Source organism: Tachyglossus aculeatus, chromosome 4 (assembly GCF_015852505.1).
Source record: "Tachyglossus aculeatus isolate mTacAcu1 chromosome 4, mTacAcu1.pri, whole genome shotgun sequence".
Taxonomy (NCBI): Eukaryota; Metazoa; Chordata; class Mammalia; order Monotremata; family Tachyglossidae; genus Tachyglossus; species Tachyglossus aculeatus.
The window spans coordinates 85235799-85261092 of NC_052069.1; the positions used below are offsets into that span (position 1 = coordinate 85235799).

A 25294-nucleotide genomic window follows, 5' to 3' on the forward strand; every position below is an offset into this window, starting at 1 on the left:
ACTAAGCCACACTGCTTCCTTATGGCCAAACTGATCATCTTATGTCTACCCTGGTGTCTAGAGCTTAGTACAGCGCTCTGCATGCAGTAAGCACTCAGTAAATACCATTGATGATGATGCTTAGTACAGTGCTTGGCACCTAGTGATATTTTTCATACCACAATAAATAACAGTAGTTATTGTTCTTATATATCCTTGTATCCGGGTTGCTTCCCTTACATGTAGTTTATCATAATGTTAGTCTCCCACATTAGACTTTAAGCCCCTTGAGGGCAGGGTTTGTGTCTGCTAAGTGCTTAGTACAATGCTCTGCACCGGTTAGGTGCTTACTAAGTAACATTGGTTGATTAGGAGTGTCAGGGGTTAGAAGGTATAGGAAGGGATAGGGAAGAGGAGGGGAGGGAGGGCAGTTCCAATTTGTGGTATTTATTGAGCACTTACTGTGTGCACAGCACTGTATTTAGCCTTGGTAGAGTACAACATAACGGCTTTGGTAGACAAGATCTCTGCCCACAGCGAGCTTACAGTCTAGAGGGGGAAATAGACCTTAATAATAATAATAATGGCATTTGTTAAGCACTTACTATGTACAAAGCACTGTTCTAAGCGCTGGGGGGATACAAGGTGATCAGGTTGTCCCACGTGGGGCTCACAGTCTTAGTCCCCATTTTACAGAAGAGGTAACTGAGGTCCAGAGAAGTGAAGTGAATTGCCCAAAGTAACACAGCTGACAAGTGGCGGAGCTGAAATTCGAACCCTTGACCTCTGGCTTCCAAGCCCGGGCTCTTTCCACTGAGTCGCGCTGCTTCTATAAAGAAATAAGTTACAGATATGTACATAAGTGCTGTGGGACTGAGGGAGGGGGGCGAATGAAAGGTTCAAATCCAAGTACAAGGGTGACACAGAAGGGAGCGGAAGAAGAGGAAATCAGGGTTTAGTCAGGGAAAGCCTCTTGGAGGAGATGTGTTTTTCAGAAGGTTGTGAAGGTGGGGAGAGCAATCGTCTGTCAAATATAAGGGGTGCGCGGCTCGTTCCAGGCCAGAGGCAGAACGTGGGTGAGAAGTTGGTTTTGAGATAGATGTGATCGAGGTATAGCGAGTAGGTTGGCATGGAGAAGCAGCGTGGCTCAGTGGAAAGAGCCTGGGCTTTGGAGTCAGAGGTCAGGGGTTCAAATCCCAGCTCTGCCAACTGTCGGCTGTGTGACTTTGGGCAAGTCACTTCACTTCTCTGCACCTCAGTTCCCTCACCTGTAAAATGGGGATTAAAACTGTGAGCCCCCTGTGGGACAACCTGATCACCTTGTAACCTCCCCAGCACTTAGAACAGTGCACATAGGAAGTGCTTAACAAATCAATCAATCAATCGTATTTATTGAGCGCTTACTGTGTGCAGAGCACTGTACTAAGCGCTTGGGAAGGACAAGTTGGCAACATATAGAGACAGTTCCTACCCAACAGTGGGCTCACATTATTATTATTATTATCATTGTTATTATTATTTTTAGAGGAGCTAAAGGTGCAGGCTGGGTTGTAGTAGGAGAACGGCGAGATGAGGCAGGAGTGGGCAAGGTGATTGAGTGCTTTAAAACCAATGGTAAGCAGTCATTACTTGCTCCAGGGCAAAAACCATTCATTTCTTCTAAGGGAAGCGGCATAGTATAGTGGCTAGAGCATGGTGTAACCTGCCACTTACCTCCCTTGAGCAAAATACTTAACCTCTTTGTACCTCCGTCTCCACATCTGTAAAATGGGGATAAAATACCTGCATCACATCTGTAAAACGGGGATAAAATACCTGCATTCCTTCCTGCTTAGACTGTGGACATGGTCTGTTTTCTTTTGTCCCTCTCCCCCCTTCTAGACTTGTGAGCCAGTTGATGGGTAGGGATTGTCTCTCTCTGTTGCCGAATTGTACTTTTCAAGCACTTAGTACAGTGCTCTGCACACAGTGAGCGCTCAATAAATATGATTGAATGAATGAATGAATGAACATGAACTGGGAGTCAGAGAACCTGGGCTCTACTGTGTATAGAGCACTGTACTAAACGCTGTGTGAGACAGAGGCTGTTTGACCTGATTATCTTCCATCTTCCCCAGGGCTTAGAACAGTGCTTGACACAGCCCACGTCCTGTGTGTGGCTTGGTATGCTCAGTAAATACGACCGACTGAATAATAATAATAATAATGGTATTTGTTAAGCGCTTACTGTGTGCAAAGCACTGTTCTAAGCGCTTGGGAAGGTTACAATACTCTCCCTAGGACTCTAATCGCTTCTGGCTTATGCTACCTGCTCTGGGGCCTCTCTCTGGATATGCCAAGGATTAAGGGAGTTGCCCCATTCCTTGATCCCTGCCTTTTCCAGGGAGAAAATGGCTCTGAAGCTCTGAGGATGCGTCCTTCCTCCCTCCCTGGCATTGTTGGATGGATTACATTTTGTACATTGGATTGCATTTTGTATATTTTGGGAAGCAGCGTGGCTCAGTGGAAGGAGCCCGGGCTTTGGAGTCAGAGGTCGTGGGTTCGAATTCCGGCTCTGCCACTTGTCAGCTGTGTGACTTTGGGCAAGTTCACTTCACTTCTCTGTGCCTCGGCTCCCTCATCTGTAAAATGGGGATGAAGACTGTGAGCCCCCTGTGGGACAACCTGATCACCTTGTAACCTCCCCAGCGCTTACAGCAGTGCTTTGCACATAGTAAGCGCTTAACAAATGCCATTATTATTATTATTATTAATAATCCAAAATGGATTACAAGTAGCTTTCCCTCTCCCCCTGTACGGAATTCTATTTCCTGACCCCTGTTGCTGGCAAGTAGATGTCGGACAGGATGAGTTGGGGAGGGATTGACAGCAGAGAAGATTGGGGATTGGAATCTGGGAAAGGAACAGCCTTCGTGCCTTAGCGGGAAGGGGAATTTCCACCCCTGGCCCCTCTGCTGCTGAGCTGGGGTTTGGTGAGACGGGATTGGGCTTGTACTAAGGGCATGATGGAGTTGTCTTTGGCACCTGTATATATCTTTGTACGTATTTATTACTCTATATGTTGCCAACTTGTACTTCCCAAGCGCTTAGTACAGTGCTCTGCATAAAGTAAGCGCTCAATAAATACGATTGAATGAATGAATGAATGATTGGAATCCCCTTTTCTTGCTCCTATGCCCGTTGTGGAAAGCAGTGATGGAGGAACCCTTACTGTAATGCCTTATGTGAAAAAAGCCCCTTTTCTTCGGGCCTGTTGGCAGCAGGGACACAGATTACCCATTATATCTGAGTGATCTTCAAGGGTTATGCCACTAGATTTCAAAGTTTTTTGTTATGGTTTATGTGTAGCATTTAAAAAAAAGATTCACTGTTTTACTTATCCTTGGCATTTGGTGTGGTAATCCCTATGCTATTTTTTTTTCAGCAAACTGAAAAAGCTCAGTGAAGACAGCTTAACTAAGCAGCCTGAAGAAGTCTTTGATGTCCTAGAGAAACTTGGTGAAGGGTAAGTACATATAATATTCAAGATAAGGCGGGACAATATTAAAAAAAGAAGTCCAGTAATCGTGTTTTTTGGTATTGAATATTTGTTTGAATTGAAAAGTTATCCACTAAGTAGCACATGCAGTTAGTTACCAAAGGAGGAATTTTTTTTTAGTTTCTTGTGCATTGTTTTCATTCTGTTTACTTAAATGATAGGAAAATTATGCAGTCAGTTTCATTACTCATGAATTGATTATCCAGGCCCCCTTATTTACCTTCTTCTTACTTTAAGACATTTTATTGCTTTGCAGTGCAGGGAGTGGATAGGAATGGGCAGAGGAAGCAGCATGGCGTAGAGGAAAGATCACAGGCCTGAGAGAGTCAGGCTATCTGGGTTCTCAACCCGTTTTCACCACTTGACTGCTAGGTGACCCAAGGCAAGTCACTTAACTTGTCCGTGCCTCAGTATCCCCATTTTTCTAATGGTGGTTAGATATCTGTTCTCCCTCCCCCCTGTGGGACAGGCTCTCTGTCTGATTTGATTCTCTTGTATCAACCCCAGCTCTTAATACAGTGCTTGGCACATAGTAAGCACTTAAAAAATACCATTAGAGAAGCAGCGTGGCTCCGTGGAAAAAGCAAGGGATTGGGAGTCAGAGGTCATGGGTTCAAATGCCGGCTCCATTGCTTGTCAACTGTGTGACTTGGGGCAAGTCACTCAACTTCTCTGTGCCTGTTACCTCATCTGTAAAATGAAGGTTAAGACTGTGAGCCCCACGTGGAACAACTTGATCACCTGTATCCTCCCCAGCGCTTAGAACAGCGCTTTGCACATAATAAGCACTTAACAAATGCCATTATTATTATTTATTCATCAATCGTATTTATTGAGCGCTTACTGTGTGCAGAGCACTGTACTTTATTATTTTCATCATCATCATTATTAAGCATATTTTGCCAAGGTGTGGAACAGTCACCCTTCATTCCTTTCCAATTTGCAACCATATGTAGCTGTTAAGGAGGGGAAGTGCAAATTCTCTGTCAAAATGGTGGGAGAGGAAATAGAAATGAAGTTTGAGGATCGTATATGATTTTCAGTGATTATCTTGCATAATCATGAGTTGACAGGTTCATTTTTGAAGTACACAGTGAAACTGAGCAATAGAAATAAGATTTTAACAGCTACACATGGTTGCAAATTGGAAAGGAATGAAGGATGTTTCAAAACTTATCAAAATATATTGTTAAGGCTGTTAGAAGAAATCAGTCGGTATTTATTGAGCCTTTACCATGTGCAGAGCACTATACTGAGCTACATATGGTTGCAAATTGGAAAAGAATGAAGGATGTTTCAGAACTTATCGAAATATATTGTTAAGGCTGTTAGAAGAAATCAGTCGGTATTTATTGAGCATTTACCATGTGCAGAGCACTATACTAAGCGCTTGAGAGATTGCAATACATCAGGGTTGGTAGGCACACATTCCCTACCTGCAGAAGCTCGTATAAAATACTGTACAGCATTGCTGATTATAACTGCGTGGCATCTATCATCTATAACTATTAATTACGAAGGCCGAAAAACTAGAAGAGTAGTTTTGGCTCTATTTTGGGATTCAAAATAATAGGATGGACAAAGTAAATGATAGGACCAAATTGCAATTGCCAGTTTATAATCTGAATCTAATGTCATTTGATCCACTTATGTGTCACAGCTATTTGAAAAGCTGGATGATTTTTTACTTTATTTTTTACTTTTTTACTTTATTTTACTTATTTTTTACTTAGAAGCGGCGTGGCTTAGTGGAAAGAGCACGGGCTTGGATTCAGAGGTCGTGGGTTCTAATCCCGTCTCTGTCACTTGTCAGCTGTGTGACTTTGGACAAGTCACTTAACATCTCTGTGCCTCAGTCATTTCATCTGTAAAATGGGGATGAAGCCTGTGAGCCCCACGTGGGACAATCTGATTACCTTGTATCTACCCCAGCGCTTAGAACAGTGCTTGGCACATAGTATGCTCTCTGTGCCTCAGTTACCTCATCTGTAAAATGGGGATTAAGACTGTGAGCCCCATGTGGGGCAACCTGATTCGCTTGTAGCCCCCCAGCGCTTAGAACAGTGGTTGGCACATAGTAAGCTCTCTGTGCCTCAGTTACCCCATCTGTAAAATGGGGATTAAGACTGTGAGCCCCATGTGGGACAACCTGATTCCCTTGTATCCCCCCAGTGCTTAGAACAGTGGTTGGCACATAATAAGCTCTCTGTGCCTCAGTTACCTTCATCTGTAAAATGGGGATTAAGACTGTGAGCCCCATGTGGGACAACCTGATTCCCTTGCATTCCCCCAGTGCTTAGAACAGTGCTTGGCACATAGTAAGTGCTTAACAAATACTATTATTATTATTATTATGATGATGATGATGATGCCGGACTCAGTTGAGAAATGCATCACGGAGGAGGATGTCAGGGTGACGTCTTTGCCCTATATTGGTGTGCTTTGTGTCGCCGAGGATGACGACGGTGCCCCGATCCTCCATCCAGGTCGTATGACTGGAAACCAAACCCTGCACCCTGCACGCTCCATCTCCCACCTCCAACTCCTCGTTCACACCACTCCCCCAGCCTGGAACCTCTTCATCCATTCATTCAGTCATTTAATTGTATTTACTGAGCGCTTACTGTGTGCAGAGCACTGTACTAAGTGCTTGGGAGAGCACAGCATAACAATAAACAGAGGCATTCCCTGCCCACCATGTCTTACAATCTAGACAAGAAAGAATCCTAAAAAAAGAATTTATTAATTTAGTTATCTGTCTTTTAAAATTAATTTACTCTCCTTTGGGGCAGCTGAAAAGGATTATTCCTTCCTTGGATTTATGCTGTCAATAACAATAATAATATATAAGGGCATACTGCGTGCCAAGCACGGTGCAATCGATCGATCCTCAGCACTGGTGTAGATACAAGATAATCAGGTAGGACATAGTTTCTGGCCCACATGGGAAGAGAGAACAGGTATTTAATCTCCATTTTAAAGGTGAGTCAACCAAGGGCCAGGAAGTTAAGTGATTTGCCCAAAGTTACTCAGCAGGCTAGTGGCAAAACCAGAATAGAACCCAGGACTTGTTCCCAAGCTTGTACTCTTTTCACTGGGCCCTGCTGTTTCTCTTTTCAATGTTCACAAAATTTAAACTTTTAATATTGAGTTTCTTTAAGTAAGCCACCATGTAATATGTGTGTGTGTTTGCTTAGAAATTAAATCTATATTTATTCTTTTGATTTTGTTTTTTGTTATTTCATCAAAGGCAGCAGTATATTCTTGTTGGACTTTAGAATTGTAATTTTAGGTCCCGGTCATGCTTAAAATGAAATGTATGTGGTAACTTCACCATAAATTTATGGTTTCAGCTTGAAGTAAAAACACAAATTAAAGTAATACCAACAAAATATGTGTCCCATGGCATTGGAAATATTGTTTATTTTTTATCTATTGATTTTCTTATTAATATAGTTGCTAATATTTTTAAAAAAACAAGTCTCATTTGCTGAATAGATGATGCTGCTTGAAAGGAGAAATATTTAAAACTTCTGCTTTTCCTTTTTAGGTCTTATGGCAGTGTGTTTAAAGCAATACATAAGGAATCTGGTCAAGTTGTGGCAATTAAGCAAGTCCCTGTTGAATCAGATCTTCAGGAAATCATCAAAGAAATTTCCATAATGCAGCAGTGTGACAGGTATGAAAAATATATTTTTTCTTTAATAATCTGTTCTCATGCCATGTTTGGCCTTCCTTGCCAACAGTTTCTGTAAAATGGGGATTAAGACTGGGAGCACCACGTGAGATAAGGACTGTCCAACCCGATTTGCTTGTATCCACCCTAGAGCTTTGTACAGCGCCTGGCACATAGTAAGTGCTTAACAAATACTACAACTTACTGAATCCCCGTGATGGGCAGAGCATTGTGCTAGGCAATAAGAAGGTTTCAATGGAAGAGCATGTTCTGATTTCTGCCTTCAAGGAGTTTATAATCTAATAGGAACATAATAACATTTCTGCATCTGACCAATGGTTCATTCAGTCTAGGATTATGTCTTCACATTAGCCCATGTTTAGGCTTTACTTTCCTCCGACCCCCTTCGCATCTTCCAGTTTCCTCCTTTTGGTGTTTATTTCCTACTAGCTGCTTGCCTCAAATGCCCCATTGGATTTTCTGCATATCCCCACACCTTAGAGCTCACTCCCTTTCAGGAGCAGGGTCAAACTCATGTTCTTTTTCTCAGTTTTATTTTAAAAACAGCTCTACTTGATACTTTTTCGTTAAATTTTGCAGGCCAGCAATCTAAGGCTATTGTAGTTCAGGTGGAACCTTTCTTACCCCTGTAAGTATAGTCCGATGGAGACCAAAGTATCCCTCTGAGAGGGGAGCAAACCCACTTTCTGGGCAGGAATGGGGCTGATGATGATGATGATGATGGCATTTTTTTAAGCACTTACTATGTGCAAAGCACTGTTCTAAGCGCTGGGGAGGTTACGAGGTGACCAGATTGTCCCATGGGGGGCTCACAGTCTTAATCCCCATTTTACTGATGAGGGAACTGAGGCACAGAGAAGTTAAGTGACTTGCCCAAAGTCACACAGCTGACAGTTGGCGGAGCCGGGATTTGAACCCATGACCTCTGACTCCAAAGCCCGTGCTCTTTCCACAGAGCCACGCTGCTTCTCTGACTTCTTCCCCATCTCCCTCTTGTCTGCTGTTGCCCCTTTCTTTCTCTGATCTCTGTTGCGTCCCCACTCCTGCCCTTGAGTAGAAACTTGTCCCAGTGAATGGCAGGATTATGAGATCATCATCATCATCATCATCAATCATATTTATTGAGCGCTTACTATGTGCAGAGCACTGTACTAAGCGCTTGGGAAGTGCAAATTGGCAACATATAGAGACAGTCCCTACCCAACAGTGGGCTCACAGTCTAAAAGGGGGAGACAGAGAACAAAACCAAACGTACAAAATAAAATAAATAGAATAGATATGTACAAGTAAAATAGAGTAATAAATATGTACAAACATATATACATATATACAGGTGCCGTGGGGAAGGGAAGGAGGTAAGATGGGGGGATGGAGAAGGGGACGAGGGGGAGAGGAAGGAAGGGGCTCAGTCTGGGAAGGCCTCCTGGAGGAGGTGAGCTCTCCCCGGGGAGTGTGGACTTTGCTTTATTCTTTCTCAGCCCGGGCCGTACCAAGAGTTCCCCAAGCAGCCTGGCATCAGGAGCTCTCAGGTATGGCCCGGGTGTCTGGTGAGATGGGGCAGAGGGAGGTACCTCGCTGCCGGTGGTGGCACGGACTCAGTTGGCTAGGCTCTCTCCGGAACTCCGAGCCGGCCACGTGAGAAAGACCCAAACCCTGGGGTGGCCACCCTCTCTTTTCCCAGCTAAAGACTCCTCTCGGGAAGCTGAGTGGATGAGAAGGGAGATGTAGGCGAAGGGAGGGAGGCCAGAACGGGCGGCGTGACTGCTTTTCTCAGTTCTGCCCCGTCCAGCAATCTGACGACATACCCCGTTACCTCATTCATTCATTCATTCTTTCAATCATATTTATTAAGCGCTTACTGTGTGCAGAACACTATACTAGGTGCTTGGGAAAGTACAATACAATAATAAACAGAGAGACTCCTTGCCCACAATGAGCTCACAGTCTGGAGGGGCATGGGGGACAGACATCAATACAAATAAATAAATTACAGGTAGGTACATAAGTGCTGGGAGGGGGGCTGAATAAAGGGAGCAAGTCAAGGCAGTGCAAAAGGGAGTGTGAGATGAGGAAAAGTGGGGCTTAGTCTGGGAAGGCCTCTTGGAGGAGATGTGCCTTCAGAGAGTCCTCTCAGGACTATTGAGATAATTCCTTGGAAGGATGGTGGTAGGATTCCGGTGCTTACCTTCTCACTGTACCTCGTTCTCGCCTGTCCTGCCGTCGACCCCTGACCCACGTCCTACCTCTGTCCTGTCTGCTTGTTTTGTTCTCTGTCTCCCCCTTCTAGACTGTGAGCCCATTGTTGGGTAGGGACTGTCTCTATATGTTGCCGATTTGTACTTCCCAAGCGCTTAGTACGATGCTCTGCACACAGCGCTCAATAAATACAGTTGAATGAATGAATGAATGAACGCCCTCCCTCCTCAAATCTGCCAAACTAGCACACTTCCTCTCTTCAAAGCCCTACTGAAAACTCGCCTCCTCCAGGAGGCCTTCTCAAACTAAGCCCCCCTCTTCTTCTGCTCCCCCTCCCTATCGCCCCAACTTGCTCCCTTTGCTCTAACCCCCTCCCCACAGCACTTGTGTATATATGTACATAGTTATACTTATAATTTGATTTATTTTTTATTTGATGTGTACACATGTATAAGTCTGTTTATTTATAATGATGCTACTGAAGCCAGTTTACTTGTTTTGATGTCTGGCTACCCCCTTGTAGACTGTGAGCCCGTTTTGGGCAGGGATTGTCTCTTGTGCAAATTATAATGTAAAAGTTGTATTTATCTATATACCTGAGCATCAAAGGCTGATAAAGCTTTTATTATTCACCATAGAAATTGCTCCCTTTGAGTGTATTAAGCTTTTTCTGTTTACATGTCCTAGAAGATCTGTTTGATAGATCAGCTACAAAAATTTGCTGTCTCTAAAAAACATTGCATAGAAGCTGTTCATAAATTAGAATGTGTTCTGAAATGTATTATGTATTTATGGTTGTTTAGTTTAGGAAGTAACTAAATTTGGCACATAAATCTTCTCCTTTCAACTTTCTCATTTTCATCATAGGTATCACTCTCCTCCCAGTTTTTTTTTTCTATCAATCTGTGGTATTTATTGAGCATTTCTGTGCACAGAGCAGTTTACCAAGTGATTGGGAGAGTGCAGTGCAACAGAGTTGGTAGACACAATCCTTGTTCCTAAGGAGCTTATGCAATATAGTGAGGGAGACGCATTAAATTGAATTATAGGTAGGAGAAATTACAGGTAGGTATTAGATGCTCATCACCTTGGAATCATTTTTGACTCCTTCCTTCCCCTCGTCTTTAGAAAGAGGCTGGTAGAAGCTCATTTCTCCCCAGAAATTGTTATTGTAATGGCCCCCTTCGTCTCACTTTCCATAGCCCTAACTTCAGTTTGGGTACAACCAATCTCATTCCCTATCTATTGCAGTAATAATTATTGTGGTATTTGGTTTTCTTACAGTATTTAAACACTGCTTTAGTTACAAGATAATCATGTCAGACACAGATTCTGTCCCACATGGCAGTCACAGTCAAAATCTGAAATGGTGGGTGGAGGATTTAATACCTGTTTCACAGGTGAGGAAACTGGGACACAGAATAGTTAAGTGACTTGCCTGTGGTCACACAGCAGGCAAGTAATGGAGCAGGGATTAGAACCCAGGTCCCCTGACTCACAGGCTCTTCCACCACGTGCCCTCCACACCTAGAGAAGCAGCATGGCTCAGTGGAAAAGAGCACGGGCTTTGGAGTCAGAGGTCATGTGTTCAAATCCCGCCTCCGCCACTTGTCTGCTGTGTGACCTAGGGCAAGTCACTTAACTTCTCTGTGCCTCAGTTGCCTCATCTGTAAAATGGGGATTAAGACTGAGCCCTCTGTGGGACAACCTGATCACTTGTAATCTCCCCAGTGCTTAGAACAGTGCTTTGCATGTAGTAAGCGCTTATTAAATGCCATCATCATTATTATTATTATTACCTCATCCCATTTCCCACTCCATGCCTTTACTCCCATTTGGAATATCCCCCTACCATTTTTCCCCTTTCCTTCTCTCCGTTCTGATTTTTCAACTCTTTCTCATTCTACTTCTTTCTGTCCCTCTTCACCTCTTTCTTTTTGTCCCCTCCACTCTTCTCTCACTTTTGCCCAATAACTGACATTTTAAGGTATTTAATGTAATCTTTTCATGTAATCTTTCATGATGATACCATCGGTTAATAAAAAAGAGTAAAAGAATAAAATTGGACACTCTTCTTAAGCCTACTGTAGAACAAAAACCCAGTGCAAAATTCCAGCTGCATGATTATGTGTAATTAGAATTTTTGAGTGGGAGGTTGATTTTCTACTTCCTCTGTCATTCTCCACTGGGGAAAAAAAAGTGCTGAAAAGAGGCAACTGGAAAAGAGATAACTGAGCCTCCTGGATCTCTTATATTTTACTTGTTTCCTACTGTCCCACAGGGAAGGAATTTTCTTGGATAACAAGCGTACCTTTTCTTTGGCTGTGACCCAAGGAAAATGGGAACTCCGCCGGGTAGTATTCATGTAAAGATATCCCATACCATGGCACAGTGGAAAGAGCACTTTAGAGAAATATAGAGGACCTATATTTCTAATCCTTGCTCCTCAACTTGCCCGGTCTACGACCATGTGCAAATTAACTTTTCTATACCTCAGTTTCTTCATCTGCAGAATGGGGATTCACTACCCATTCTTTCTCCTGTTTAGACTGTGAGCTCCACGTGGGACTTGATTATCTTGTATTTACCCCAGAGCTTTCTATGTTAAAAATTTGTTTTATATGGACAAAAGATTGAATCGATTATCAATTTGAGTTCCCAGAGGACTTCAAGTGGTTGGTAGAGTACAGCTTGGGGTCAAATCAAGCGCTTAGTACAGTGCTCTGCACACAGTAAGCGCTCAATAAATACGATTGATGATGGAATGCATGCTGTTTTCCCTCAAGGAGCGTACAATCTGACTATGAAAGACAGACTCAAAAACATTTATAGACCAAAGGGAAAGGGAACAGAAAGAGAGAAAAGTAATAAATACAGGCTTAGATAATAGAGTGTGGAAAGTTCTGTGGCTCGCTGTGTTCATAAGTGCTGAGGAGGAAGTTGGGAAGATATGACCTGGAGAGGAGGTGGATGTCAGGAGGGCTTTGAAGTGGGGAAGACTGTATTTTTGTGGATTTGAAGGGGAGACAGTTTCAGGCAGTCGGGAGGGCATGAGCAAAGGACTAAAAGTAGGAGTGTTGAGAATGAGGCTCTGAATCATTCTACCTTATTTGTTGTTTTGGTTTTTATTTGGTAGAAGTATAAAATGGAAACCCACTTTACTCATTAGGTTTTGAGTTTTCCTAAATACCAAGTACAATTTAATACTTGGTTGTAGCATGAAAATGTATACTTGTTACATTTGTTGATATGAAAAAAAGAAGTTAAATCCCTGTATTCCTAAATTCCAGTAAGTGAAGTCAGATTATCCATAGTGGTGCGTAATTGTTTTGTCACAATTTTCCCTTGAAACTATTTAATTATCCAGTGATTTTTCTTCATTAGAATTAATGTAGAAATGAGTCTAGAAGTTTTGGAATAGTAGTTAGGAAAACCTGGTTCTTGTAATGGCGCTGTAGGATTTGCCATCCATCATCATCTGGTTTATACTTCAGTCTTTTAGACTGTGAGCCCACTGTTGGGCAGGGACTGTCTCTATATGTTGCCAACTTGTACTTCCCAAGCGCTTAGTACAGTGCTCTGCACACAGTAAGCGCTCAATAAATACCATTGATTGATTGATTGATTATACTGTGAAAGGTGAACTACATTATGATGGGCTGACTGAATAGGTAGTAAGAAGTCCATATATTATTCTGTTGCCTTGATTTAACCCCCCCCCCCAAAAAAAAACCAAATGTTGAGTCCATGTTGCCCATTCACCTCTGCATTCATTCATTCATTCAATCGTATTTATTGAGCACTTACCGTGTGCAGAGCACTGTACTAAGCGCTTGGGAGGTACAAGTTGGCAACATATAGAGACGGTCCCTACCCAACAGCGGGCTAACAGTCTAAAAGGGGGAGACAGACAACAAAACAAAGCATATTAACAAAATGAAATAAATAGAATAAATATGTACAAATAAAATAGAGTAATAAATACATACAAACATATATACATATATACAGGTGCTGTGGGGAGGGGAAGGAGGTAGGTTGGGGGGATGGAGAGGGAGAGGAGGGGGAGAGGAAGGAGGGGGCTCAGTCTGGGAAGGCCTCCTGGAGGAGGTGAGCTCTCTGCATCAAACGAAGTTCCATACTATTGGCTTTAGAGCACACAATCAGTTCTCTCCCTCCTACCTTGCCTCATTGATCTCCTACTACATTCCAGCCTACACATTTTGCTCCTCTGCCAGCTTACTCACTGCAACTCAGTCTCATCTATCTTGCCATCATCCTCTTGCCCACGTCCTCCCTCTGATTTGGAACTTCCTCCCACTCCATTTATGACACCTTCAAAGCCTTATTAAAAATCACATCTTTATGAGGCCTTCCCTTAGTAAGCCCTCTTTCCCTCTGCTCCACCTCTCTTCTACATTGCTTCTACACTTGGGCTCTGGACCCTTTAAAACACTTTCTGTTCACCCCCTATCCATAATTTATATTGATGTCTGTCCCTCCTTCTAGATGGTAAGCTCATGGGCAGGGAATGTGTCTACCAACCAGTGTACTCTCCCAAGTACCTAGTTTAATGCTCTGCACACAGTAAGCGCTCAATAAATACTACTGATTGATTGAAGTATTTTACTCCTATTGAATTCTTAATGGAAAGAGCACAGGCTTTGGAGTCAGAGGCCACGGGTTCAAATCCCGGCCCCGCCACTTGTCAGCTGTGTGACTTTGGGCAAGTCACTTCACTTCTCTGGGCCTCAGTTCCCTCATCTGTAAAATGGGGATGAAGACTGTGAGCCCCTTGTGGGACAACCTGATTACCTTGTATCTACCCCAGCTCTTAGAACAGTGCTTTGCACATAGTAAGTGCTTAACAAATACCAACATAAGCACTTAGTACAGTGCTCTGCACACAGTAAGCACTCAATAAATACGATTGATTATTATTAAATTCTTCGAAAACATTGTACTTCTCTAGTGATCATTACACCATCTTTCCCATGCTAAGAGGAAGGGATCATCAATCCATCCAAGATCTAAACTGTGATTTCTCAGTGACTGGATTATTATTTGGGATGAATGGATTTTATTTCAGCTACATAAGGCTTTGAGTTTTAGATTGAATACATCAGACATTCACCAACATTATAACTGATGTCCTGACCAGCATTCAATCAATCAATCAATCAGTAAATCTTATTTATTGAGTGCTTACTTTGTGCAAAGCACTATATTAAATGCTTGGCAGGGTAAAGTATAATAGAGGTGGTAGACATGATTCTCAAGAGACTTACAGTCTAGAGAGGGAAGCAGACATTAAAATCAATTACTGATAATAATAAAAATAATAATGATGGTATTTATTAAGCACTTACTATGTGCAAAGCACTGGTCTAAGTGCTGGGGACGTTACAAGGTGATCAGGTTGTCCCATGGGGGGCTCACAGTTTTAATCCCCATTTTACTGATGAGGGAACTGAGGCCTACAGAAGTTAAGTGACTTGCCCAAAGTCACACAGCTGACAGTTGGTGGAGCTGGAATTTGAACCCATGACCTCTGACTCCAAAGCCCTTGCTCTTTCCACTGAGCCATGCTGCTTCTCAGGGGAAATGGGCTAGTATAAAGATATATACATAAGTGCTGTGGGGCTGGGGGTGGGGTGAATATTAAATGCTTAAGGAGTACAGGTGCAGTCAAGTGAAACAGAAAGGAGTACGAATAGGGGAAAGGTGGGCCTAGTTGGGGAAGACCTCTTGGAGGGAATGTGATTTTAGGAGGGTTTGGTAGGTGGAGAGAGTGGTTGTCCATCGGACTTGAAGCCGGGAGCCAGAAAGAGCAAGGGCTTGGAAAAGAGATGAGTTCAAGGTACAATGTGTAGGATGGCATTGGAAGAGCGAAGTGTTAGGACTGGGTTGTAGTATGGAATCAGCAAGGTAAGGTAGGATGGAGAGAGCTGACTTTGTGCTTTAAAGCTGATGGTAAGGAGTCTCTGCTTGGTATGGAGAAGGATGGGCATCACTGGAGGCCTGTGAGGAGTATGGAGATGTGAACTGAACTGAATTTATTATTTTTTGGGAGCAGAGTAAATATGGAACAGAGTGGGGAGAGACAGGAGGCCGGGAGGTCAGCAAGGAGGCTGATACAGTAGTCAAGGCAGGATAGGATAAGTGCTGGGATTAGTGGAGCAGTAGTTTGGATGGAGAAGGGGGAATTTTAGTGCTGTCATGAGGTAGAACCAACAGGCTTTGCTTACAGGTTGAATTCGCAGGTTGAAGATAGTGCCAAGGTTGCAGGCTTGCGAGATGGGGAGGATAGCGGTATTATCTACAGTGACAGAAAATTAGGGGCAGGACAGGGTTTGCGTGGGAAGATGAGTTCCGTTTCGGACTTGCTAAGCTTGTCATGTTAGCAGGACATTCAAATAGAAATGTCCCGAAGGTAGGAAAAATTGAGAGACCCCAGAGGAGGAGAGAGGTAGATTTGGGAAGCCACGGTTGGATAATGTTTCCAGGAGAAGGGGGTGGTCGACAGTGTCGGAAGGCAGCTGAGAGGTCGAGGAGGATTAGGATGGAGTAGAGGCTGTTGGGTTTGGCAAAAAGGAGATCATCGGTGCCGTTAGAAATGGCAGTTTCTATGGAGTCAAAGGGGTGGAAGCTAGATTGCAGGGGGATGAGGAGAGGGTTGGATGAGAGCCTGTTGTTGGGTAGGGACCGTCTCTATATGTTGCCAACTTGTACTTCCCAAGCACTTAGTACAGTGCTCTGCACACAGTAAATGCTCAATAAATACTATTGAATGAATGACTGAATGAGAGGAAGTGGAGGCAGTAAGCATAGGCAACTTGTTCAATTAGATATATATGAATAACGTATTTACTTGTAAGTCTCCCCCTCTAGGCTGTAGGCTCGTTGTGGGCAGGAAATCTGTCTACCGACTCTGTTATATTGTACTCTCCCAAGAGCTTAGTATGGTGCTCTGCACACAGCAAATGCTCAATAAATACAATAGATTGATTGAGAATTTGGAAAGGAATGGTAGGAGGGAGATAAAGGGGATAGATTGGCAAGTTTGAAAGAAGTGGGGAAGGAGCCATTGGAAATAGAGTGGATGAAGATGGTGGTCAGGGAAGGAAGAAGGGACAAGGCAAAGGTAATTTATTTATATTAGTGTCTGTCTCCCTTTCTAGATCATAAGCTTATTGTGGGTAGGGAATGTGTCTATCCACTCGGATATATTGTGCTCCCCCAAAGCACAGTAGAGTGCTCTGTACCCAGTAAGTGCCCAATAAATACGATTGATTGGTGCATTTGACACTTGTAGCACCTTTTACCGTTCACTTCTAAGCTTCTTGATCTCGTTGAAGGCTCGGCCCAAGGAGAGCAGTCCTCTTCTAATAATAATAATGATGGCTTTATTAAGCGCTTACTATGAGTGTCATATGCCATTTTGATCTGCTGGAGCTGTTCCACAACAACCGGCAGGCTGCTGTTGTACCACATTGTTTAAGACAGTTCTCTAGATATTTTTCATCCTCCCTGCTATAGTCATTCATTCTCCACACTCTGACAGTGAAGCATGTTGTTGGGAGGATTTACTCAGCGCTTATGTGCTGACAGTTTTTCAGAATCTCACTTCAAATATTTATTTGGTTTAGTATAGTGTTCTGCAAACAGTATGCGCTCAGTAAAGATGATTGATTTTTTTAATAATGGTGTTTGAGCACTCATTGTGTATCAGACACTGAACTAAGCATTGGGATACATGCAGGCTAATCAGGTTGGACCCAGTCCATGTCCCACAAGGGGCTCACACTAATAATCCCCGTTTTACAGATGAGGCAACTGAGGCACAGAGAAGTTAAGTGATTTGCCCAAGGTCACACAGCAGACAAGTGACAGAGCTGGGATTAGGACCCATATCCTTTTGACTCCCAAGCCAGTGCTCTATCCACTAGGTCATGCTGCTTCTCAGTTGAAGCAATTCTCAGTCATGGTTGGTTAAAACAGTCTGGATAAATCTACTGATGAGTGCCTCAATGGAGTGCATATGGATTTTTATAGGTTTCAAAAAAGTGTAACTTAGGAGTAATTTTGGCATTGTGTTGTTTAACTCCAGTAAGAATGCGTAAATCTACTGATGAGCGCCTCAGTGGAGTGGATATGGATTTTTATGGATTTTAAAAAAGTGTAATTTAGGGGTAATTTTGGCATTGTGTTGTTTAACTCCAGTAAGAATGGGTTTGAAAATTTTAAAAGTTTTATGTTTTATTTTTGATTCACAAGATTGCAACATATGCAGAACAAGTTTTTCTTCAGTGGTATTAGTTCCTTCCAACAGTGAATAAATGACACAAGTGGCTAAGCCAGTGCTTGACAACACAGCTGCTTTTGGCATACAAAGCATAGCTTAGTTAAGGCAACCTTACCTAATTTAGCTTATCAGAGGCCGGTGTCAATTTAGAAACCTTTATTTTATGTGAGGGTTCTATTAAAGTGAGAAGAATGATGACACTGAAGTGATAAGCGTAAAGATGATCATGGATATTTATTACTCCAGCCCCATTCCAGGTTGGAGAGAAGGGAAAGCTCCCCAAGGCCCCCCAAAACATTTGACATACTTCATCATCATCATCATCATCATCAATTGTATTTATTGAGCGCTTACTGTGTGCAGAGCACTGTACTAAGCGCTTGGGAAGTCCAAGCTGGCAACATATAGAGACAGTCCCTACCCAACAGTGGGCTCACAGTCTAAAAGGGGGAGACAAGAGAACAAAACCAAACATACTAACAAAATAAAATAAATAGAATAGATATGTACAAGTAAAATAAATAAATAGAGTAATAAATATGTACAAACGTATATACAGGTGCTGTGGGGAAGGGAAGGAGGTAAGATGGGGGGATGGAGAGGGGGACTTCAAAATGACAGTACTTTCCAGACACTACCAATAAATCAGTCGTATTAATTGAGACTTTACTTTGGGTAGGGCACTGTAGCAAGCGGTTTGGAGAGTACAGTATAATAGAATTGTTACATTCCCTGTCCACAACGAGCTTACACTCCAGAGGGGTACTTTTGTAAATTCCCCTCTCAGGGTCGCACCTGGAGAATTTCCAGTACTCTCCTAGTCTCGGCTAAGGGAGGGATCATCAAGCAGAGGCCCACCTATTCCATTCCTAGCTTGGGCAGTGGCTAGCGAGTGGAAGACAATCTGCTATGAGTCAAAACTCACCCATGCTGGGCAGCAGCATCACGGGAGAGAATTAAGGGCGGAGACTCAAGTTTGCTGCATGGAAGGAGGCATTAGTAAACCACTTCTGTATTTTGACCAAGAAAACTGTATGGATACACTACCAGAATGACTGCAGATGGAGAGCGGGACGTCCTGGAAGAGATGTGTCCGTGTTGTTGCCATGGGTCAGAAGCGACTCGACGACATAAGACAAGACTCTCCAAAACAATCTTTTGATCCTATTGACTGAAAGGAGATGCAGAAGTGCCTAAAATTGATTTGATTCAGCCGGGTGAAAATTAGCTCAGTTTCTTAATTAATTTCATTTGGACAGTGGTGATGATAATGAGCATTTAATAACAACGAGCCAAGTGCATTTTAGGGTGGGGAATAGTTAAGTTAGGTACAACACTAAACAGTCCTTATCAATTGGTTATTGGGGAAAAGTTAAATAGCACACCCATAACCATGAGGAGGAGTCTAAAGAAGGTAACCATCACCCTGTTGAAGATTCATTCATTCAGTTATATTGAGCGCTTACTGTGTGCAGAGCAGTACTAAGCGCTTAAAAACTGGATCATTGGTATGACCCAAGTAATGGCATTTATTACGTGCCTTTGAAAATCCTCTTTGGCAGTTTTTGGAGCCAAGTAATGAACAGATTTATGATGGAAAAAATTCATTTCTCATATAAAGTACAGATTGCCATAGTAACATAATATCCATCTTAATCCTATTAAGTAAAATTACAATAAGGCATTAATGGAAACTAGGTAATGGAAAAAAATCACGATACTTGACAATTTTAAATCGTAATACTCTTACATTTTTGAACTACTACTTTCACACAAAAAAGTCTTTAAAATAGAAATTTAATAAGCTATAGCAAAATAAAGAGTGAATAGGTGCTTTCTAGTAAAGGTTAATTTAAATTCACAGGGAGAAATGCTTCCTTGACAGGTGATCACATTCACCTCTTTGGTTAGTTGTAAGGGTTAAATAAAAAAACTCAAGCTTTTGTTACATTGTAGGTGTATTGGTGGATAGAACCCAGATATTTCATTTATATTTTTCTCCTTGACTCTTTTTTTTCCAACCCTTTTTAAAATGTTCATTTTGGGGTTTAACTGAGAGAGAAAGAGGGTGAGGCAGAAGTGAAAGTCAGAGCAAGAACAGAGGAAAGGGGAAGTAACAGAGAGAAGGCCTGAAGAGGCTGGTTGGGGAAGCCCATAGCGAGGGATTCATGGGATTGTCATGGAATGGGATTGGGTTCATTCATTCATCCATTCAGTGGTATTTACTGAGCGCTTACCGTGTGCAGAGCACTGTACTAAGCGCTTGGGAAGTACAAGTCGGCAACATATAGAGACGGTCCCTCCTCGAGACTAGCCCTGATTGTGGAATGGTAGTTCTATCTTTGCTCCTCACCCCGCTCCTGGTGCCACTGTCCCAAGGCATATTTCTTCCTTCGTCAATAATAATAATAATTATGGTATTTGTTAAGCGCTTACTTTGTTGCCAGGTACTGTACTAAGTCCTGGGGTGGATGGGTGGATACAAGCAAATCGGGTTGGACACATTTCCTTTTCCCCTTTGGGGCTCCCAGTCTCAATCCCCATTTTACAGATGAGGGAACTGAGGCCCAGAGAAGTGACTTGTCCAAGGTCACACAGCAGACAAGGGGCGGAGCCGGAATTAGAACCCAAGGTCCTGTGGCTCCCAGGCCCGTTATCTTTCCATTAGGGCACAGTGCTTCTCCAGTCCTCTCCAACCCTTCCTCTTCACTCCCCCTCTCCCCTTCAAGAATCGCTGAAGCTATCAGCATTGACCCAGGGAAGAAGGCAGCAGGGAAAATGGAAATAACTGGTGCAAAAGTCCACATGGTATCTGGGATCCCGTGGGAGGATGACTCCCCTGGAAATAACTTGGGGTTATTTTCCTCCTGACCTATTTAGTCAAGTAGTGGCTCAGTGGAAAGAGCATGGGCTTTGGAGTCAGAGGTCATGGGTTTGAATTCCGACTCCGCCACATGTCTGCTGTGTGATCTTGGGCAAGTCACTTAACTTCTCTGGGCCTCAGTTACCTCATCTGTAAAATGGGGATTAAGACTGTGAGCCCCCCGTGGGACAACCTGATCACCCTGTATCCTCCCCAGCGCTTAGAACAGTGCTTTGCACATAGTAAGCGCTTAATAAATGCCAATTATTATTATTATTATTATTAAGTAGGATCCTTAGCAGTCATTTAGGCAGTCAGTCGCATATTCATTCATTCATTTGATCGTATTTATTGAGCACTTACTATATGCATAGAACTGTACTAAGTGCTTGGGAACTACAAGTGGGTGACATATAGAGATGGTCTCTACCCAACAACGGGCTCACAGTCTAGAAGGGGGGAGACAGACAACAAAACAAAACATGTGGACAGGTGTCAAGATGGCAGAATTAATAGAATTAAAGCTAAATGCACATCATTAGCAAAATAAATAGAATAATAAATATGTATAAGTGAAATAGAGTAATAAATCTGAACAAACATATATACAGGTGCTGTGGGGAGGGGATGAAGGCAGGGCAGGGGGAATGAGGAGGAGGAGAGGAAAAAGGGGGCTCAGTCTGGGAAGGCCTCCTGGAGGAGGTGAGCTCTCAGTAGGGCCTTGAAGGGAGGAAGAGAGCTAGCTTGGCGGATGTGCAGAGGGAGGGCATTCCAGGCCAGGGGGAGGACGTGGCCCTGGGGTCGACGGTGGGACAGGCAAGAACGAGGTACAGTGAGAACGAGTATTTAGTGAGTGCAGAGCACTTTACTAAGTGCTTGGTTTACTGAGTACTTAGTTCTAATCCTGGCTCCACCACTTGTCTGCTCTTTGACCTTCAGCAAGGCACTTCACTTCCCTGGGCCTCAGTTACCTCATCTGTAAAAAATGGGGGTTAAGAGTGTGAGCCCAATGTAGTAAGCGCTCAATAAATACAATTGATGATGATGATGATGACAGAGACTGTGTCCAACCTGATTATTCATTCATTCGTTCATTCAATCGTATTTATTGAGCGCTTACTGTGTGCGGAGAACTGTACTAAGCGCTTGGGAAGTACAAGTTGGCAACATGTAGAGACGGTCCCTACCCAACAGCGGGCTCACAGTCTAGAAGGGGGAGCCGAACAACAAAATAAAACATATTAACAAAGTAAAATAAATAGAATAGTAAATATGTACAAGTAAAATAGAGTAATAAATCTGTACAAACATATATGCAGGTGCTGTGGGGAGGGGAAGGAGGTAGGGCGGGGGGGATGGAGAGGGGGAGAGGAAGGAGGGGGCTCAGTCTGGGATTAAGTTGTATCTGCCCCAGCACTTAGAACAGAACCTGGCACATAGCAAGTGCTTTACAAGTACCATGCAAGTGCTTTACAAGTACCATACTTATGAGTACTTATTATTATTACAATATGACATTAACCCCTATTTATGGGGCTGGTCAAAATCTGATATATTTTGTGCGCTTGAGTAGTTTGAGAAGATAATATCAGTGCAATTTAAATTTATTCCGTAATGAACGTACGCTCATGATTTCGGCCAGCTTTGTGAATCTTGTTTGGGTGCTAATAGCCTACTGTATAAATGAAGAAATAAAAAAAATCCATAACCCAGAAAGTATTCATTCAGTCATTCATTCAATCATATTTATTGAGCGCTTACTGCGTGCAGAGCACTGTACTAAGCGCTTGGGAAGTACAAGTTGGCAGCAGCGTGGCTCAGTGGAAAGAGCACGGGCTTTGGAGTCAGTGATCGTGGGTTCAAATCCTGGCTCCGCCAGTTGTCAACTGTGTGACCTTGGGCAAGTCACTTAACTTCTCTGGGCCTCAGTTACCTCATCTGTAAAATGGGGGTTGACTGTGAGCCCCCCATGGGACAACCTGATCACCTTGTATCCCCCCAGCGCTTTAGAACAGTGCTTTGCACATAGTAAGCGCTTAATGAATGCCATTAAAAAAACAAACATAGCGACAGTCCCTACCCAACAACGGGCTCACAGTGGAGAAGGGGGAGACAGACAACAAAACAAAACATGTGGACAGGGGTCAAGTCATCAGAAGAAATAGAAGTAAAGCTAGATGCACATCATTAACAAAATAAATAGAATAGTAAATATGTACTAGTAAAATAAATAGAGTAAAAAATCTGTACAAACATATATACAGGGGCGGTGGGGAGGGGAAGGAGGTAGGGCGGGGGATGGGGTGGAGGAGAGGAAAAAGGGGGCTCAGTCTGGGAAGGCCTCCTGGAGGAGGTGAGCTCTCTACCTCTATTCTATTAATTTTATTTTGTTAATATGTTTTGTTTTGTTCTCTGTCTCCCCCTTCTAGACTGTGAGCCCACTGGTGGGTAGGGACCGTCTCTAGATGTTGCCAACTTGTACTTCCCAAGTGCTTAGTACAGTGCTCTGCACACAGTAAGTGCTCAATAAATACGATTGATTGTTTGATTGATTGTACCTCTATACATCTAGACATGTTTTGAGTGCTAGAAAGAAGACAGAGTAACAGCATTTGTCTCTATTCAAGTGTCATCTTGGGAGTGATATGAAGATCTCGTTCTTTGTCCCAAGAGTTTGAGACCCACACTGAATTTTTTCAGTGGACTGGAACCCGGTTAGATTGTAAGATGCTTAAGAGAAGCAGCATGGCTCAGTGGAAAGATCCCGGGCTTTGGAGTCAGAGGTCCTGGGTTCAAATCCCGGCTCCGCCAACTGTCAGCTATGTGACTTTGGACAAGTCACTTCACTTCTCTGGGCTTCAGTTCCCTCATCTGTAAAATGGGGATTGAAATTGTGAGCCCCCCGCGGGACAACCTTATCACCTTGTAACCTCCCCAGCGCTTAGAACAGTCCAGCGCTTAGAAGAGTGCTTTGCACATAGTAAGCACTTAATAAATGCCATCATTATTATTATTAAAGGCAGGGATTAGTATCTGCTAATTCTATTGTCATGTTCCTTTACTTTGTACAGAGAAGCAGCGTGGTGTAGTGGGTAGAGCACCAGCCTGGGTGTCATCAGGTATTGTGTTCTAATTCTCGCTCTGCCACTTGTCTGCTGTGTGACCTTGGGCAAGTCACTTCAGTTCTCTGGGCCTCAGTTCCCTCATCTGGAAAATGGGGATTCAGACTGTGAGCTCCATGTAGGTCAGGGACTGTGTCCAACCCGATTTGCTTGTATCCATCCCAGTGCTTCATCTTCAAAGCCTTACTGAGCGCTCACCTCCTCCAGGAGGCCTTCCCAGACTGAGCCCCCTTTTTCCTCTCCTCCTCCCATCCCCCAGCCCTACCTCCTTCCCCTCCCCACAGCACCTGTATATATGTTTGTACAGATTTATTACTCTATTTTACTTGTACATATTTACTATTCTATTTATTTTATTTTGTTAATATGTTTTGTTTTGTTGTCTGGCTCCCCCTTCTAGACTGTGAGCCCGCCGTTGGGTAGGGACCGCCTCTATATGTTGCCAACTTGTACTTCCCAAGCACTTAGTTACAGTGCTCTGCACACAGTAAGCGCTCAATAAATATGATTGAATGAATGCAGTAAAAATAATGATAATAGTAATAATAATAATGGCATTTATTAAGCACTTACTATGTGCAAAGCACTGTTCTAAGCACTGGGGAGGTTACAAAGTGATCAGGTTGTCCCACGGGGGGCTCGCGGTCTTAATCCCCATTTTACAGAGGAGGGAACTGAGGCCCGAAGAAGTGAAGTGGCTTGCTCAAAGTCACATTGCTGACAAGTGGCAGAGCCGGGATTTGAACCCATGACCTCTGATTCCAAAGCCCGAGCTCTTTCCACTGAGCCACGCTGCTTCTCTGTACGTAGTACGTAGTAAGTGCTTAACAAATACCTTTATTATTTTTTATTATTAGTATTAATAATGCTGTGCACACAGTAGGCACTCAAATATTTTTTGATTGGTTGGCCCTATACCCAGTTTTTATACTTTAAAAATAAAGACTTAAGTCCACAAAATAGTAATAGTGGTATTTATATATTTACTGTCTACCAAGGGCTGGGGTAGATACAAGGTAATCACGTCCCACAAAGAACTCCCAGTCTCAGGTGGAGGGAGAGCAGTCTTCTAGACTGTGAGCCCACTGTTGGGTAGGGACCGTCTCTATATGTTGCCAACTTGTACTTCCCAAGCGCTTAGTACAGTGCTCTGCACACAGTAAGCAATCAATAAATACAATTGAATGAATGAAAGGTATTGAATCCCCACTTTGCAGATGTATATATGTTTGTACATATTTATTACTCTATTTATTTTACTTGTACATATCTATTCTATTTCGTTAGTATGTTTGGTTTTGTTCTCTGTCTCCCCCTTTTAGACTATGAGCCCACTGTTGGGTAGGGACTGTCTCTATATGTTGCCAACTTGTACTTCCCAAGCGCTTAGTACAGTGCTCTGCACACAGTAAGCGCTCAATAAATACGATTGATTGATGAGATGAGGGAAGCAAGACTCGGAGCAGTTAAGTGACTTGCCCAACGTCACACAGCAGACAAGTGGCTGAACACACAGTAAGCACTCAATAAATACGATGGATTGATTGATTGAGCCGGGATTAGAACCCAGATCCTCTAACTCCCAGGCCCGTGA

General features: G+C 43.1%; 1 protein-coding gene and 1 non-coding gene across 3 annotated transcripts in view; both read left to right on the forward strand.

Annotated features, from left to right (window-relative positions):
- Positions 1–25294, forward strand: part of STK3 (serine/threonine kinase 3) — a 363087-nt gene that overhangs the window by 31746 nt on the left and 306047 nt on the right. The window contains exons 2-3 of one of the 2 annotated variants that reach the window (XM_038745400.1): positions 3404–3484; positions 7068–7196. In XM_038745400.1, the coding sequence (XP_038601328.1) occupies positions 3404–3484; positions 7068–7196 (210 nt within the window). Of the gene's footprint in view, positions 1–3403; positions 3485–5966; positions 6004–7067; positions 7197–25294 lie in introns of those variants that run through there. The other variant, XM_038745401.1, reaches the window with a different exon arrangement.
- Positions 18493–18630, forward strand: LOC119927994. Its single transcript, XR_005450956.1, has one exon. It is a non-coding gene; the product is annotated as a small nucleolar RNA SNORA7 (small nucleolar RNA).